A 19,772-nucleotide genomic window follows, 5' to 3' on the forward strand; every position below is an offset into this window, starting at 1 on the left:
AGCTTTATTTTCTCTTTTTTCAATTCATATCAAAGTTCTAATCTGTATTTTCCTTTCTATTCACTAGATGATCTGTATCATTATTCAATGCACAGCTTCAAGCTCTATGCATACAACTGAAGATATTTTAATCCTGCTCTCCATTTCCAAGGAATTATATTACTTCAAATATCCATAATTGTGTAACTGATTAAAAAAATACTGAGTAGTTTTCATTCAAGTATGCGTTCTTGTAAGAATTTCTTCATCGGCCATTATCACTTTTGTCTTTTGTTAAAATATCAGACTGTCTTAGGTAAATCAAATTGTCATTTAAAGAGCAATGTTTTAAGTATGATATATGCCTCATACAGTTCTGTATGAAAAAAAAAATATCAGACAGTTTTCGGCCCTGAAGGACCTCAAACTGTCTGATGTTATTTCATACAGAACTGTATTTGGTATATATCCATTATGTAATACGGTTGTTAATTTGATTTAGGTGAGACAAGTGGAGGAAAATCAACACTTGTCAATCGACTGGTCGGTAGAAAAATATTCAAGCCTAGTATCGACGAGTCAACTGCAACAATTTGTAGAATTCGTAATTCTAACGATCCTAAGAAAATATCATGCAAAGTTGTAGGAAAAAATGATCAAGTAATAGACGAAAGGAGTTTTGAATCCGGACAAGACGAGAAGATAAGGAAATTCACTGAGGAGAATGTCGACAAAAATGCACAGCTTGCATCAATGGAAATTGATCACGTTGATGTCGGTCTTTATTTTCCTTTCCTGAAGGTTAGGGGATAATGGAATACATCTGAGTGTTTAGATTTTTCGCCTATACAGTGGAATTAACAATTTGTTTCTGTATCTGTACTAAGTTCATTAATATGCACTATTATACAGATTTAATATTATTCTTTGGAGTGTCATCCCTTGTAAAGGTAAACCCAAATAACTCCAAATAAAAGTAGAAAAGTGAATTAAATGTTATTTCTTAATGTAAAATCTATATTCTCTACCTCCAACGCCCTCAGAAATGTGTCACAAAATTACCTGTGATGATATACAAAAAGGAAAGTTTAAAATTTAAACAATTTATTTTAGGGAAATACTCTGATTGTTGATACACCTGGAATTGGTGGGAGTCGGGAGCTCTCAGACAAAATGATGAAGTATCTACCCAATGCGGTTGCTTTCATATTTGTCTCCAATGTTGCAAACGCTGGTGGGGTGCAGAGAGATAGGGTAGACCAATTCTTGTTTATCTCAAAATCTAAAAAAAGTACTCTATTCCTTCATGCTTTTCAAATATATAGGTTATGAAATTTTAACGTGTTGATTAGCAAAGATACTTTGAACCACTCATTAATTTATTTTCCTCTAACATTGAGTAGAATACGCTCGGTTTGATCGGCCAGATTGGCCAAATGTTTTATATCTCATTATTTCTGTTATCTTCACAAGATTAACAGCGTTGTATGTTTGACATAAAAAAATGAAGTAATTTAAGAAGGGATTCTTGTCTGGTTTCTGACCAGACAGAAAGTATATTTGCTTATATGTTTTATATACTTAGATGTAAGGGATTTAAAAGATCATATTTTTCTTTTCTCATCATAATTGTACAACTTTAAATAGAAATTGTAAACTGAGTTGAGATTTAGCAGGGACTATATATTTGGCACAACGGCAGCGTGTGAAAATATCTCCTTTTCTGCTTCTCAAAATTTCTATAGAACAATGAATTTATTTAAGGTGTTTGGCTTCTGACAACAAAAATAATTAAAAATTTAATTTTTCTTTTTTAATTGTAAGAATAAACATAATTAATTATTTTAAGCCAAAAAAATGCATATGTATATGATTTGGTTTACAAGCTATAGGCGTTTATGCCAAAGGGAGGTAAATCTCTCATTTTAGTAAAGAAAAAGACCAAAAATGCGTCCAACGTATTTAATATTCCCTTTAACCTAAAAAATATTTTCAAATCATTTTGACTTTTTGTTATCTTTTAAAAGTAGTCATAAGGAAAATAAATATTGATGAAATAATGATGGTAGTCAACCGAAGATAAAATTAATTCTTTAAAAAAATGCACACACCCCTGTGCAAAAATTCGCTTATTTTTCCTTTTGGGGGCTTGTAAAATAAGCTTGGAAAATGAATTAGAAATAATTAAAAAGTTAATTTTTTTCTAGTTAATTATTTCTTAGTTGTAGTGCTTTGAAACAATGTAAAATATTGTATATCTACATGAGTTACTTTAAAAGATATTTTCATTTGAATTTCCTCTGACCGAATTTTCCTCAAATTTTGAACAGAGGAAATTCGGATTGATAATATTTGCTTCCTACATTATTTAGCCTGTTATTTTTGATGAATTTTCTATTTGCATGAATGTATGATTGTATTAAAACTCATTCTTTCTCTTAAAAAAAGGACATTAAAATATATTAGTGAACGACTATATTTGATATTGAGGGGGAAAGAGGGGGGGAGGGGGGGGGGGTATCGAGTCAGATTATTTTCGTGCCCTCTCAAGACAGAATATTTATTTGCAAGAAGACCGGATACAGATTATTAAATTTCATTCTTGGAAAAATTCTGAAAACTCTACTTCTTTGGGTTTTAATCTTTCATATTACAAAGCTGGTCTCACAGTATATAAACTTCCCAGATTAACAAAACTTAAATCTACAGTATGTAATGATGCTTTCACACAAGTTTCATCTTCTCTTGCCCAGTGGTTCTTGAGAAAATTTTTTAAAGATGCTACCAAATTCTTAATTATCTTCCCTTGAAAGAGGGCGTGGCACTCCTGTGAACAAACTTAAATCCCCTTACCCCAAGGATGCTTTGTGGCAAGTTTGGTTGAAATTGGTCCAGTGGTTCTTGAGAAGAAATCAAAAATGTGAAAAGTTTACAGTCATTGTGATAGTTATCGGTATTTCAAATTGTTACCGGTACATGTAACATACAAAAATTTAATGGCACTGCTGTATACTGTAAACATAAAGGTTTTTTATCGTCTTTGACAGAAAGCTGCTTCCGCTATATCAAGAACATCACAAACTTTATGACGTGTATATTTATTGGTACACAATCAGAAATGTGCCAAAATCAAACCTAGCTTGACCTGTTGAAAAATTAATCACCACCAAGTATAGTGCATGCACAATATACATTTGCAGTATGTCCTTTCATATTCATTTGTGCATATTTCAATTTATGCACATAGCTTTCTTCAATAAATATCAATGAACAGAATTTAAATTCTCATGTATGGTCAATAAATCATTGTCAATTCAGTTTCTAAATTGGATTTATTTTGAATGGAAAGAAAATGTTTTGTTCAACTACAAACTACCAATAACACTAGACATTGAAACATGTTTCATATACAACAGTACATTGCATAATTATACCCCCGCTCCGAAGGAGAGGGAGTATATACTGTTTTATCCTTGTGTGTCTGTCTGTCCATATCAAATTTTTGTCGCAGTTTTCTCAGCAACCACTTATAGCAGATACTTGAAGTTTTAACACTCACTTTGTTTAGGCATGCCATATAGTAAGATTTATTTTGTACGAATCCAATTTCAACTTCCTGTTTATCTGTGCGTCTGTCAATACCATGCATAACAAATTTTCGTCACAGTTTTCTCAGCAACTACTCATCGGAGATGTTTGAAATCTTAGCACACTCTTTGTTTAGGCATGCCATTTGGTGGGATTCATTTTTGTACGAATCCAGTGTCAACTTCCTGTTTATTCCTGTGTCTGTCCATAGCTGAACTTGTGTATATTCACATCAGAGGGTATATTCACATCAGTGCTCAGAGCGGGGGTATTACTAGTGAGCATTGGCTCACCTACTTCTTTACTTTATCTATTCTTAATAACTTATTATGACTGTATACTTTTTTGGAAGTGAGGACCAGTCCTTTGGATGAGACAGTATAAACTAAGGTTTAATGTTGCAGTAGATGCTGCCACAGAAAGATCCCTCATTGCTCAATGGCCTCAAGTGCAGAATACAGGTCTATATTTGCAGACATCGGTCGACAACTGGTTGGTCCAAACATGAGTGAAAAATTTTCAAAGGGACGTAAAAAAAACCCTCACTAGTTCAAATAGTCTCAAGAGCAGAGTACAGGTCTATATTTGCATCCTGACATCAACAACTCGTGGGGTTCCAATTTGAGTGAAAAATTCTCAAAGGGACGTAAAACAAACAAACAAACAATAACATACAAAGAACATCATACATTCACAAACAAATAACTGCATTACTGCTCAGACCTGAAATAATCTGCAACAGAATCAATGATTTTTTTAGATTTTGTCACACGCACACTATTATCAGCTATCTCTGACAGCACATCCTGCACTCCCTCCCTACCATTTCTCTGATATGCAAGTTGTAAGTGGGATAAGGAGAGTCCACTGCCGGCAATCTTATTTCCCATTCCATTCGAAATTACCTTTTGGTCCAATAAAGGCCTTAGTGTACTCATTAGATGCTTTGTTGTGTTCTTGTGATGAAACACGGCAACGGCAGAGTTCAAGGTGAAGGATGCAGCAACTTTGACTTCATGGGAGGGTCCTGTATGATCGACCAATCTCTTCAAGGCTATGACATCCTGTAATGAGTCATGCGCACTGTATTTGTCTTGTAGAATTTCTGCAAAGAGGTGTAACTGCGAGTATGACGAAAGGTTTGGATGTGACATTTTGAAAAGAGGAATTGTATCAATGAAGCCAGTGACTGCAGATGAAAATGTCTCCAAAATGTTTAGTTTACTCAAAATGTTGAAGAGCACAGGAAGGTCAAACACTTTAGAGTTATGCCCAACTAGAACAACATCTGGACCCGACATCTTCATGAAGTCCATAAACTGGATCAGAGCATCTTTAATGCTGACTGTCTCAACTTCCTCATGATTGTGGTACATTTTATTGTTGACTACTTGTATTCCAGTTATTTCTGTAGCTTTTGATGTCATTGGTTTTTTTGGAATGATGTACTTGTTGAATACCTCATCATTTCTAACTGCAGATAACTGCACAATATGAGAATCCCTTGCTGAAAATAAAAACAAGTATATTCAAGTTTTTGAAATTCAAAACATAAAATATCCAAACAAATCCATTGATATATGCACTATTTCAAAAATTTTGAAACAATGAAATACTAGTGCCCCTCTTACCCAAGCCTTAACTCCTGTCGAAAATGCTTGAACTCTTTCAGAGTATGCATTTTCTTTAAATTCAGTGTTGTCAGATTAGGAAAAGTAAAGTTTTGAAAGAACGATATAAAACATGCTCAACTACCAATACCAGAATCATAGAGGTTTAAAAACTTCTTTTATGCCATTTCAAAATATGCATTTGCTTTTATTCAATATTAGCAACAGAAAATATATAATTTTTGAAAAACATATATTACCTCTGTATAAATTATGTGCATTTAGTTTCATTGGTTTTTGTCCCACCCACAGGCCTCTGAGGTGCAAGAGTCATAACATTTAAATTCCTCTTTACTCTGAAGATGCTTTATACCAAACATCGGGGGGGGGGGGGGGGGGGGGGAGCCATATAGTTTTCAGGAAGTTAAAAATGTTTATTAGTTTACACATGGCAGACAGTGGACAGGGACCAATTACAAAAGGTCATATGAGTGTCTCAAATCTTCGAAATTAATCATGTTTTCATACATTCCTTTTGCATATGCTTCCCATACATCTGGTGGATATCAATCAGGAAATAAATTTTGAGATTACATGGGTGTGATATCACAATTGTTTATGACTGAAAGTGTTGTCATGGAGTTTTGCTGCTAAGGCTCGGAGATAGAATATCATATTCAATCATTTCCAACCGCAAAACATGATAGATCCTTCTTTTATAGAATTGTTTACTTGATCGTGATTCCCATATCTTGTGATAAACACTTCTTGGTGGTTTTTGTGACAAACAGATTAGAAATTTTCTTGCTGTTTACAAAATGCTGGGTTTATTCCTTCGACATGCATATAGAAGAAATACTGGAAGAGTGCCATAACCATCAGCATTGACTAGACATTCAAAACTCATTTAGGTTCTTACCGAGTCCAGTAGTTTCCAAGTCGAAATAGATCTCTTCAGCATTTAACAACTGACTTGAAGGAAGATGATCATACTTTGGAATTGTTTTTGGAGCTGGAATTTCATCAATGTCCGAGGCATGGTGGAGATCACATCCTGTCAAATAACTGACGCCTTCCCTTGTCTCTTTTGTAGAAAGACTTTGAATTCTGTAAAGAAGTTGTATATTGTAAAACAAATAATTCCAAATTGAGGTCTTACAAGAGGCCTAGCAAAATAAACACTCACCTGATGTACAGCCAATAAAAAAAATTTACTTAGTAAAGACTGGTTGCACAGTTCTGATAGAACGTTTCAAGCTATTCTAAACCACAATTTTGTACATTACAGGGTGAAAGAAATTTCAGTGACCACTTGGCAAAGCAAATAAATATGAAGCATAACCATTCATCTCAATGAAGATTTTGCTTGTCCCATATGACTCACTTTTCCAATATAAAATAGATATTCAACAATATAGTGAAAAATATACCTCCAAATGAATTGGAAAAAAATATTTATCAAACCACTGGTTGATTCATTCCAGAAAATGTCCTCTTCATTAATTTTATACTTATATCAAACTTTTTATGACAATTTGCAACCAGAAGAGACTCACTATTTATAACAAGCATAAATCTTTGGTGATTCAGAAAACAATAGATCTTAGTAAGATGCAAGAGTTTTTTTCAATTCTCACTTTAAATATATACTTATCAGCAGGGACATCCACTTGTCCTTGGTTGGTTTTCACTTTTCAGTTAGACAAGAGTTTTGTTACACTCTGACAAATGACAATAAAAGTATACTAGTACCTCTTGGCTTTCAATTCTCTCCTTCTCCTTTTAAATTTCTGTGTCATTGAAATGGCCTTCTGTCGTTTTCTTTGGAGATCCCTCAGAATGCACTGTCTTCGAGTATAGTAGCCAGGAGAGAGGCCTAATTTCTTGTTCACCTTTAATAAGGATATAAGAATCCATTATGTACAACTAAATATGCAATACATTCATTAATCTGCTTTTGATTAAAATTTGCAGAATTTTAAAATCTAAGAGATTAATATTCTCACATAACAAAAGTACACACAGTAGAAATATTGTTAGGAATATATGTAATGCAAACAACATACATTATAAAACAAATGGATCATGGGCCTTGATGGTCACCTTTACTACGGCTACTTTGGCCCCGCCCCAAGCTCTAACTTGGGACTAAACTCGCTCCTTTTTTTACCATTGGCCTTGCTGTTTTTCACTTGATTCCCCCCCCCCCCTTTGTAGTACTTATTGTGGCCCCACCCTACCCCAAGGGGTCATGATTTGAACAATTTAGAATCTACACTACCCCAGAATGCTTCCACATTAAGTTTCAGCTTTTCTGGCCCAGTGGTTCTTGAAAAGATTTTTAAAGATTTTTACTACATATTTCAATGTAAATCTTGGATTCCCTATTGTGGCCCCGCCCTACCCCCCAGGTGTCATGATTTCAACAATTTAGAATCTACACTACCCCAGAATGCTTCCAAATAAGTTTCAGCCTTTCTGGCCCAGTGGTTCTTGAGAAGAAGATATTTAAAGATTTTTACTATATATTTCAATGTAAAACTTGGATTCCCTATTGTGGCCCAGCCCTACCCCTGGGGGTCATGATTTGAACAATCTAGAAACAACACTACCCCAGAATGCTTCCAAATAAGTTTCAGCCTTTCTGGCATAGTGGTTCTTGAGAAGAAGATATTTAAAGATTTTTACTATATATTTCAATGTAAAACTTGGATTCCCTATTGTGGACCTGCCCTACCCCGGGGGTCATGATTTGAACAATTTAGAATTTACACTACCCCAGGATGCTTCCACATAAGTTTCAGCTTTTCTGGCCCAGTGGTTCTTGAGAAGATTTTTTAATGACCCCACCCAATTTTTGTATTTTCTTGATTATCTCCCCTTTTAAGAGAACTTGGCCCTTCATTTTAACAATTTAAGCTCTTCTTCACCCAAGGATGCTTTGTACCAAGTTTGGTTAAAATTGGCCCAGTGGTTCTTGAGAAGAAGTTGAAAACGTGAAAAGTTTACAGATGGACGGAGAGACGGATGACGGACAACGGGTGATCAGAAAAGCTCACTTGAGCTAAAAATTAACATACCTTTATAAGATATCTGTGACCTTCATTTTTCTGAGCTACACACGCAGCAACTCTATATCTGAGGCTTGAAGAGGAGCTGTAATGATGGGTCTTTGGGGCTTTTGCAAACACCATTCTGTTAAAACTCTCATTTGATTGCGTGCTTCCTAAACATGAAAGACGATCAGAATGACTTGCATATGAACTGAAAACTTCTTTGAGATCATCCTGAAGGAACCTATCTTTGAGCGGTTTTCCATGTGGAAGAGACTTGTAGCGCAGGTTAGGGTTGTTGATGAACTTGCACCACCGTGCGGAGCAGTGTTTGTGATCTCCAAAGATGTGGTATGGTATTGATGAGAGGTCTTCTTGGATTTGAAGAGCATTTCCTTTTCCCTGTGCTATGGAGTAACTGAAGCACTTTTGAATATACTTTATAACAGACAAAGTTAGAGATGAATGTTCTTTCTTCAAGGTAAACAAAGAGTTTGTAAACAGTTTCTTCAGATGATTTTTATCAGACAACTTCTTGATATTAGCATTGACATTAGTTTTTAATCTTGCTATTGTGGTGGTATCCTCATCTCCTATGATTCCGTCAATGGTTATTCCTTTACTTTTCTGTAAATCTTCTACCATCTCAATAACCATATCTGCCTCCATGGCCTTTGAACTTCCCTCCCAGTTCTTTGAGCACTCATGGGCTGCTGGATTCTTGTTGGTTGTTTCAGCTACACTGCATACTCTGCAATTCTTTGACCTCACAGAATATGACAATACTTTGCCAGAGAGAGGGCCAACCATGGAACAATGACCTAAAAAAGTACATATTTTGAAGTAAAAGAAAAATTTAACACCCAATTTCAAAACAATGCCAATGGGTTATCACACTTTAGAAGATAATCTATACAAAAGTTTTTCCTTTCTTTATTCCTCTGAATAAAATTCACCTAATATTGCTAATGAGAGTGCTTGCATATTGATTTGACTCATTAAGGCTCTTCCTTAATGAGTTTTTTCCTATAAATTCCCATGTAAAAATTATATCCCTTTTTGTGGCTCCATCTTACCCCCTTGGGGCCATAGTTCAAACAAAATTGAATATGCTTTACCTGAGCATGCTTGTACCTATACATGACTACTAATGGCTGTTCTTTGGAAGAATATTTTAAAATTTCAATGTACAGTTGAACTTTGGGATACATGTATCTTTTTCTTTCTTTCTATCATATAAATCCCCGATATCTTAACCGTGTATTCATGGTACAGGTGTGGATTTAAAACACTCTTTTTGAGGTAAACTAAATAAATATCGAAGGCATGGTGCCTGAAGATTTCTTGAATATCAATAGATAATCAATAGATAATCAGGGTCATATTGACATCGCTGCAATATGCCATACACATATTCGAATTTCTAGAGAGGGAGAGAGAGATGTCAACAATGATGCCGATCGATAGCCCCACCTCCTATAAATTTGATTACGTGACCTAAAAACCACTCCGGGTACATGCCAAATTCCGGAAGACGACACTAATGTATCGTTGCTTCAATTTTGATTCATGGCAAAAGGCCTTGCTTTTGTACAAATGTTCTACCTAATATAACCATGTATACGTAACTCTTTCTATTGCTTGCAATATATTTTCGATTCACTTCATTTACAGCTTGGTAGAGGAATTGCAAAAAGATCCAAAGGGCGTTAACTCCACCCATTCTTTACTGCATCTGTTTGCATACATATTTATTGGAATCATGTCCTGAGCAAAATTAATGCATAATTCATGGGGGACGCAGGCCAAAATAAATCACTCTATGCATTAATATTTGTTTCATTTTCCTAAAATTTGTCTATTTTTACCTGACAAACTATCATATGTCTTTCCACTTCCCCGTTTTTGCCATCCAGCATCTACAGCAACAACTAGTCCCTTTTCATTCATCTCTCTGAAAGATAGTTAAATAACAGACATCAGTTATTAGCCTGTGAACCTGTCTCCTTTAGAACACCTCCCTAATATGCATAACAATCTGCATATTTACCAGCACTAATTATGCAGTAGATGACTAAAACTAACATTTATAAGTATATCTAGTAACTGCGAAGCAGTATATAAAAAGTCATAAACTGTTCCAACCCAAGTTATACCAGTATATGTAGCTATTAAATTCACTCCTTATAATTTAATTTTTTAAATCAATAAGACAATTTCTCCTTCAGAAATGCCTTCGAATTGCACATATTTTAAAAGTAACACCAAGCGGATTGATACGTTTTTGACGTACATTAAGTCATTGTGACGTAGGCAACACAGGTTATGCCATAAAAACTAAAATTTTTTATCCAATCAAATAATGCGTTACAACCAAAATTAAATTTTTTATAAATATTTTGACTCCATGCTGTGGACCAAAATGTAGACTAAAGGAGTTATATGATTTATTCAAAGTTTAATCAACACAACATTGGGATGCTTCAATATAAATATGATCAACATGGTCCTGCTGGGTTTTTTTTCCTTTACACATGCATTATGTAAAATTTGACTGCTCTGATTTTGGCTCAACTCTAACCCCAGTGCTAATAATTTTTTTTTAAAAATCTACTCTTCACATCTTAGATATGTGTTAGTAATTTATAGGATTTAGTGTGATCTTGCAACTCTATCTTATGTACTCCTTTATAAAACTCTAATCCGCTATTGTAGTCTCAACCTAATTTTAAAAAAAAAAACCATTTTTCCTATATATTCTTGAATAAAATTTGATCACCTTTTGTAAAAACCCTAGTCCTGGGGGGTCATGATTTTTACACTATGTAATGAAGCTAGCTTTCACATAAATTTCCTCTTTCCTGGCCAAGTGGTTCTTAAAGAAGACTTTTAAAACATAACATTAAATTTTCTCTAATTATTAATTATCTCCCTTTTAAAGAAAACATGACTCTTCATTTGAACAAACTTGAATCCTGACCTTTCATTTGCACAAACTTGAATCCCTTTACCCAAAGATGCTTTGTGGCAAGTACGGTCGAAATTGGTTTGTGTGGAGAAGTCGAAAATGTGAGAAGTTAACAGATGACCACTACACATGGTTGCTGGACACCCTTTGATCAGAAAAGCTCAATTGAGCCTTTGGCTCAGTTGAGCTAAAAAGTGAGATTTTAAACTGAATTTATATTGTATACACACTCATTCATCATTCCCAGTTCCTTCTGCAAAGCATTAGACATAGACTCTGCAGCAACATCTTGGACAGCTCTGCCGATCTCTTTCTGTCTATTGTCTAGCATGGCATGACTAACAGGTGGTATATTCAGCTCAGAAAGGAGACTGTTAACTTGAGTTACACCAATGCCAACATGTACCATTGCTGTAAATAAAAATTCAAAAATGAAAAAAAAAATATCAATCTAATTAAAACAAGAGGCTCTTGAACCACAACACTCACCCGAGTCTCATTTTTCTCTGTATTCCCAGGAAATAAAAAAAAAAGATCCATACTGTACTCAAACCCCCAAGGGGTAATGGCTACCAAACTTAAATTGATCTACATAACATTGGGATGATTCAATATCAATATGATTAATACGGTTATATGGCTTTGCTCTTCTACAGAGAAGATGATTTTTAATTTTTAAAGATTTTTTCCATGTACTATTGCATTATGTAAAATCTGTTAAGTCCAGTGGTTCAGAGAACAAATCTAAACAAGAAGTCTGTGAGCCAATGCTCACTAGTAATACCCCTGCTCTGATGTAAATATATGTTCTCATGTAGAAACACAGATATAGAGAATTTACGGATATAGTGAAGTTTTTTGGAATCCCCAGCAAAATTCCTAACAAATCCTAAGAAAATATTACAGCTATAACAAACTCTGATATAACGAATTTACAGATATAGCAAACTGATTTTGTGTCCCGTAGAGATTAAAAATAATAAAAATTACATCTTTTATAATGAATTTTTATAATGAATTGCAAATTCAATATATATACTTTAACAAATTCGTAATACAGATATAACGAATTACGGATATAGCGAAGTAATTTCACAGGTCCCTTGGACTTTGCTATAACTGAGTTTACTGTATATACACAAGTTCAGTTGCGACAGAAATTTGGTATGGACAGACGCATGGATAAACAGGAAGTAGACATCTGATTCGTATAAAAATGAATCTTACCATATGGCATGCGAAAACAAGAGCACCGCTAAGCGGAGCATCCCCTCACAGAGGAACTTCACCAGTAATGGTAATGTCTCCATACGAGAGAATAATTCTCAAGAGGGACGTTAAGAAAGATACAATCACCTAGTTATCAAGGGCACCCACTATTACTATATAAAGTTTACAATAAGGTAAAGTACATAAAATGTATTGCAACACTAATTAATTTTTTAACAAAAGTCAAAGTTGATATTATCTTGGGGGGGGGGGGGGGGGGGATGGGGGATCCATTTTTAACAAAAATTAAAAGTGCATATCATATTGGTGGGGAGAGGTGGGGGCATAACATGCATACGTAATTGGGCAGTTTCCCTTATTCCTAGCAGAAACATATCACGTATGCTCTAAGTTTCAGTAATTTACCTATGCAATATGCATAAAATCTGAGAATACCTGTGGAAGCAATATTTTTTCGTAATGAAAAATAACAATATGTCAGTGTTGAGAGGTCAATGAAACTTGCGAAATGTCTTTATAGCTTTCAGAAGAAATAAGGATAAATTCTATATTGTAAACAGACACATGTGGAAATTTAATAATGAAACTGCAACGTTCATCAAATTATTTCAATTACTCAGTGTCAGAGATGACACTTTTAATTCAGACAGATTGTCTCAAGATACGCACAATAATATGACAATATAAATATGCAAATACATAGTAGAACTTACTGAAGCGAGTCTATCGAAGCGATCCGAATTTACCAGTTTGATTAACAGGAAGTGAGTATTGTCAAGTCGTACATAAAATTTCAGGGCTTGAAGGTACGCAATATTTAAAGAAATATTTCACTGATTAACTTGAAAATGAATAGGATTTGTCCTTTCACAATCCCACATAAGTATGTGGAAGCTGAGATTTGATAGTACAAAGGTTCTCCTTAAATCTTGCCAACAAGCTGTAATGGACACACTAACACACACACAAACACACACATATATGCACAGTAGCGATGCTATATCCTCTCCGCAACTAGCTGCGCGAGGGGATAACAAAGAGTGTGCTAAAAACACAAGGGTAAAACAGTTTACCCCCCTCTCCTTTGGAGCAGGGGTATAATTTTGTAAAGTTAACAGACAGACAGATAAATGGAAAAACTTAGATCAGAAAGCTCAAATGAGCCTCTGGCTTCAATAAGTTAAAAATGGCTTCCCAACAAGTTTTTATTCTGAACTAAACATTATATATATATATATATATAAATTCTTTCAAGTTCATGCAAAACAAGTGGCACTTATGAAATCTTTGAACAATGGGGAAAAACCTATACGTACAAAAATGAGCTAAAATTTAATTAGGCTCTTGTGACCTGACAAAAATTAATATATGTGTATCTGATGTAGGGGATGTGTAAGTGAAACTTCTCACCTGCTGATAGTTTTGTATTTACATCCCACACTTTTCCATGTTTTTTCCCCGTTTTTACATGGTTAATATGATTACACTTTGTATTGCTGCAACAGACCTGAAATGTGAATGTAAAACCAATGAATCCCCAGTTACAGGTCACTGTAATAAATTCATTCACCGTTAATGAATATCAAATGCTGGGGAAAAAAAGAATTTCAATATGCATTATTTCAAATATGATAAAAAAAAATATTGTAAAACCTTTCAAAACTTTTAATAAGGACATGGAATAATGCCTATTTTACATTGAGAAAAATCCATGAAAAAAAACCTTTCAAGCTTTCAAAGTTGTTTTCTAACTAACTGGACATAAATTTATGAGTTTATACCTTTAACAAAGAAGCTAAACCATGTGTCAGTACAGAAATTGTGTGTGAAAGTTGCAATGGTAAGCCACATTTACAACATCCCTGCAAGCCCTCAGCTAACACTCCAAGTTCTACCACTCTCCTTCCCTCCTTCCAATCCTCAGATGTAGTCACTTCTCCCCCATCCACCACCTCCTCTCTTTCCAGTATATTTAAATTTGGCAATTCTATTAATAAAGAATGAATAAATAAAAATTATCACCAGGATACACATAACGTTCTTTACTATCTACACATGCTGACATTTAGTTGACTACTTTTGATACACTTACAACAGTTCATAGTGCCGATATACAGCATATTTTTGACATTTAAGAGGTAAGTATATGCTATTTAGCATGTGCATATATGCATAACAAAATTCATGCATTCATGGTGTTGGGATAGTTAACTTGACAGGGTTGTGCATCCAAGTTCTTCTGTTTTGTTCCATTTTACTAAGAAGTAACACAATATAAACAATTTATTTCTATTATTATGGTTTTGGGCCAGTCTTTTTAAAATTTACTGGCCCAATGTGACAGTGAAAGTACTAGACTGCTGAGTTAAAAAATTGACCAGTAAAAATTTAAGCGATAGCCTGAGTGGCCAGTGAAAAAAAAAAGTAATCATTTTTAGTCCTGGACCTGTTATAAGATAAATAAACCATCCTGATCAGTGGCGGATCCAGGAATTGCATAACAGCGGGGCGCAGTAGAAGGCAGGGGGTCTGGGGGACTGCATTGACCCCCCAGTGGGTCTAGGGCAAAGCCCTGGTAGGGGCCTGGAAGCTGATGAATTCTTACAAATAAGAGATGTTTTTTCCTTGATTTTAGGATAATGGACATAAAAGTTCTACATACAAAAAATTCAAAAGGGGGGGGGGGGCTGGCCCTGTATCCGCCTTTGCTGATAGAGATTTCCAAAGTTTCTCCAAATATGTTGTTGAAATCCATTTTATTTGTTTTCAATCTCTTATTTGCTATGACATCTCAACCACACATACATGATGACACAGCCTATTCACACTGTGTTATGAAAATACAAACAATTAATGAATAAAGGTAAAGGGAAAATCAAAGAAAATGTAACAACAGAAAATTCAATGTTTTGTAGTTGTATATGGAATTTATTTCAATCATGAGACAGGATTTTTTTTTAAAAATAGATTTTCATTTGTGTTTTCAAAGACACTTGTGAAAATATAAAAAAAAATCCTATCCCACTAGTGAAATAAATTCCATATTCAGCTACAAAACATTAATCATCCGCTATGTATCATGATACACTGGAACTGCATCTCAGTATTGTGATAAATATTGTGAGATTTCACCTTTCATACATTTTTGCATAATTTGTGTCAGACTGTTTTGTAATGTAACTTTCCATCACAATGTGAAGAGATCAAATGAGTATATTATTTCATCAAGCTTTAACATTTTATAATCTTTGAACCACAGCAATGAACAGCAAAAGTAAATTAAAAAAATATATATCTTATATATATTTATTACATGTAGGTTAAACTATAAAAAAAATTAACATATAGGCCTATGACTTAAAATGTTATAAGGACTAGAACGGCGCACTGTAATGGACATCATGTGCCTTCCTTTAATATTTCTAAGATAGATCTAACATAGATGCAGATGTGCAAACTGGTTTTTTTTTTTTTTAGATATGATACACGTATGTATACAAACCTTGATCATGATCAATGTTAACAGGAGTTGCACTGGCGGAGTAATTGTGGTCTCTAAGAATAGCTCCCCTAATCCATCGGGTCAATTGCCCTGCAGATACTTTTTCATATCTCTCCTTCTTCGTTTTCGAAACGAACCCATGGCGTCTGTACTTTGGTTTCACCATCTTAACCAAAGTTTACGCGCCGAACGTTACTCCACGTCTGCTTTTTACTTACATTATCGTAATCCGTCTCACATGTCTTAATTTTCCGCGAAATATAAAATAGTTATTATATGTTTTCTTCTGGCACAAAAATCAATATTATGTTACTTTCTACGGATAATTATTATAATTACTTAAAATAAACTATTATTTTTCTGTCATACTGAATTCTTTATTAAAACGACATTCAGACCAATTTCCGGCAGTTCGAGTTGCGCGGTGTATTCAAATTCGTCAGAAGCGAAACACCTTAAAAAAAATTTAAACAATCAAAGATCTTAAGAAAATTACAAATGTAAGTAAAAGTAATAATAATGGAGCAAAGTTTTAAAATATATCAAATAAATATGATTTTGCAAACAAATTCTAATTTTGTTATCTTTTAAATGCTTCCAATCTAAATACAGAATTGAGCAAAAATCCTTAAATAGTGTTTTTTCTCTCTTAGTAAACGGTCAAAACTTTTTGTTTTTGTATCAATTTGTATCTTTATATGACTACTTTACCATATGTGAAAATCAGAAAAATTTAAACATACGAAGCATATAAAAATAACTAATATATCCTAAAAATTTAGGAAAAACAGAGGAAATTTTGATTAGTCAATATATATATCTTGTTAAATTATTTATATCAATTTGGTAGTATCAACTTATAGATCCTATATGGTAATATCTTTTTATGCCAAAAAAAAAATCTTTTGAAATAGAAGTACACATGGCATAATTGGCAACAGTAATTTTTTTATTCTTAAGGTCAAGGAAAAAGACAATGACATTGACCTGACCTTGGTTTTAAAATAAAACGGTCAAATTTAATCTAATTGATACCATCACTTAATGATAATGTCTTCTTGAATCTATGAAAATTTTATTAATTTTTAAATACAAGAAATATGAGAAGAATCCCTCTTTAACTAAATTGTAAAGTATAAAGAAGTAGACATTTTGAAGGACATATACTTTATTTTGACGTACATGTAAATAATTTTGAAATCACTGAATGTATATCTTTCTGTTTTTTTCTCTCTCCACTTCTCATGGATATTGATATAATCTTAATATCATGTAAATCTTATACGGTACCAATTTTGATGCACCAGATGCGCATTTCGAAAAATAATGTCTGTTCAGTGATGTTCGTGCCGAAACATTGGAAACCCAAAATATTTTTTTTATTAAAAAACGTTGAAAAGCTAAAAAAGGTGCCAAAATCTGTAAATTTATGTTTTTCTTCTAATTCACAAATATTTAAACTAGTTTTTCCTTCCCTTTGAATTTTTGCCATTTTTTCGGAAATACAGCTCGTCAAAATTATTCAAGAAGTGGTGCGGCTTCATGATGAAAAGGATATCACTTGTTTAGATCCAAGGAATGCCTTATTTATCTCAAACAAATGGGATGCGGTACCGCAAGACGAAAGGGATGAAGGATGGAGCAAAGTTCAAAGGGAGTTAAAAAAGCACTGGCCACATTTGACTTCTGAAAATATTTTCAGAACAAGCCTTATGAGTGTAAGAATAGAATAATGCTTTGAACTTTAATGTATTGTGTTAAACATGGAGACAGCTATTATATTTAGGTATTTATTTTATATGCATTACAAATTGATTACATTTTAATATCGAGATTAAAAGCAAAAGGTAGATTATGCAATCATGGAGAGGAATTTAATATTAAAAATGGCGATGATATAAGCACATAAAAATTGTGATGTAAACTTTTCATGAAAGAGGTTGATTTATTGTCTGTCGTTTTTCCTCGTTATATAAATTTAACGTGAAAAAAAATATATGCGTTAAGAAATAATGCACTAACATTTTTTTCTTTGTAATGTTTTAGACTAAAGATAAGGAACCAGACTTTGATGCAGAATTTGAACGATTCAAAGAAAGACTCGCTAAAGTCGTTGAAAGAAGTCAATATACTCGCCAAATTAAACATTTAACGTAAGCAATATTTCAATTTGTCATTTTGTGCGTGTATATATTTGTGTGGGTCCTCTAGGATTACTTCATTTGTATTTTATTTTACTTAATGAAAATTACAGGAGTCCTTGTCACATCAAGTAATGATTGCATAGGAATTTCGTTAAAAATATCATTGATTTGTAAAATGTTAACCTATCTACATTTTAACGGGAAATTTGATTATTACACAGGGTAAAAAAACTCGATTTGTTTTCGCTGTCCTTCGTCGTTATTGATCTTACCGCAGCAAAAGAAATAGAAATGCTTGACATAAGTAACATTTACATGTACTACACCTAACTATAGTTTACTATAGTGTCATGTTTACACTTTGGTTAATCAATATACTTTTTTACCATGAAAAGTTTTTAAATAAATATGTGTTATTTTGTCTAAATATATCACAAATCTCCTTAATAAAGATTTCTGAAGGAAACACTAAAACCCATCGAGGTAAATGTGAAATGCTGTTTAAATGCTACGTCAATGTCAAAGGAAACACGTATTCACACTATGGAAAGACTCAAGTTCGATATTTCGCAGCTCCAAAAGGACACGGAGCAGGTAAGGTTGATTTTCTTTAAATATAAATATGCATTTTTTAATTCACGCTATGAATTTCACCGATCTTCAAATAAAACAAAAGAATGTTAATCGTTAAAAATATAAAGTCAAATTTAGTGGTCTTGTATGTAACAGCAGTCAATACAGGTAGATAGCGTGAAAAAATAATGCAATCAAGGGCAGATATCCAAAAAACAAAACAAAACAAAACAAAACAAAACACACACATCAAAACTGATGGTAAAGCAAACATTGACCCTTGAAAAACATCGGGATGGGTTCAAATGTCATGAACAAAAAATTGATCGGTCATACCCGCCATGAGCCTTTGACTTAATTTAAAAAAACGGATTAATTCTATACAAATCAATGTTACATATTATGCTAATGGATAAATAGCACACAGTTGAATCTACATTAATAATGTAATTCAAATACAGTAAAAATAATAAATCCCTAAAACGTGATGAAATCGTAAGTCTTCTTAAATGGGCCCCTGAAAAACATCGGGATTGGTTCAAGTGTCATGAACAAAAAACAATTGGTCGGTCATACCCGCCATGAGCCTTTGACTTAATTTAGACAACGGATTAATTCTGTACGAATCAATGTTACATTTTATCTTAATGGATAAATAGCACACAGTTGAATTTACACAAATAATGTAATTCAAATACAGTCACAATAATAAATCCCTAAAATGTTATGAAATCGTAGGTCTTCTTTGATGCCATAACATTGGTCCGATTGGTGTAATATTTCTATTTCATTCTATAATCATAAGATAACCTCAAAAAAATTCCACATTCACACCGGTCATTCAATTTTTTAATAAGGTAACTTGGGTTTGTTCTGCTCCCAATCTGCATTGTTTTAATGGACTTTGAGCATAAATACTGTTCGTTATCTCCATATTTCATCATATTAATTTTCAATAACCTGCTATAGTTTAGAAGTTTTTAGCGAGCAGAACATACTACACAGTTATCGACTTACGTGTAGTTCGATATACGGTTACAGTATAAGGACGAACTCATCACTGCTAATATTGTAAGCTAGAAAATGTTTGGTGCTTATCACCGCTACAATTTATCAATAACACGA

At 33.5% G+C, this 19,772-nt stretch overlaps 3 protein-coding genes across 3 annotated transcripts; 1 reads left to right on the top strand and 2 right to left on the bottom strand.

Annotated features, from left to right (window-relative positions):
* The first annotated feature begins 222 nt into the window (after window positions 1-222).
* Window positions 223-18,206, top strand: LOC133198201 (transmembrane GTPase fzo-1-like). The gene is made up of 6 exons (XM_061334326.1): window positions 223-232; window positions 482-780; window positions 1,093-1,233; window positions 17,439-17,648; window positions 17,977-18,083; window positions 18,185-18,206. The coding sequence occupies exons 1-6, from the start codon at window positions 223-225 to the stop codon at window positions 18,204-18,206; spliced, it is 789 nt and encodes a 262-aa protein (XP_061190310.1).
* LOC133199019 (uncharacterized) lies at window positions 4,065-14,284 on the bottom strand. Its single transcript, XM_061334911.1, has 8 exons — window positions 14,210-14,284; window positions 13,839-13,935; window positions 11,429-11,609; window positions 10,099-10,184; window positions 8,258-9,051; window positions 6,930-7,069; window positions 6,097-6,284; window positions 4,065-5,074 (listed from the first exon to the last, which is right to left on the bottom strand). Exons 3-8 carry the CDS (start codon window positions 11,605-11,607, stop codon window positions 4,278-4,280), a joined length of 2,184 nt encoding a protein of 727 aa, XP_061190895.1. The 5' UTR covers window positions 11,608-11,609; window positions 13,839-13,935; window positions 14,210-14,284; the 3' UTR covers window positions 4,065-4,277.
* Window positions 13,910-16,110, bottom strand: LOC133199133 (uncharacterized). The gene is made up of 3 exons (XM_061335004.1): window positions 15,931-16,110; window positions 14,284-14,415; window positions 13,910-13,935 (listed from the first exon to the last, which is right to left on the bottom strand). The coding sequence occupies exons 1-3, from the start codon at window positions 16,094-16,096 to the stop codon at window positions 13,910-13,912; spliced, it is 324 nt and encodes a 107-aa protein (XP_061190988.1). The 5' UTR covers window positions 16,097-16,110.
* Window positions 18,207-19,772: the final 1,566 nt, after the last annotated feature.

The sequence above is a fragment of the Saccostrea echinata genome, unplaced genomic scaffold (assembly GCF_033153115.1).
Source record: "Saccostrea echinata isolate AGI-Se365-2 ecotype Australia unplaced genomic scaffold, CSIRO_AGI_Sech_v1 ptg000033l, whole genome shotgun sequence".
Taxonomy (NCBI): domain Eukaryota; kingdom Metazoa; phylum Mollusca; class Bivalvia; order Ostreida; family Ostreidae; genus Saccostrea; species Saccostrea echinata.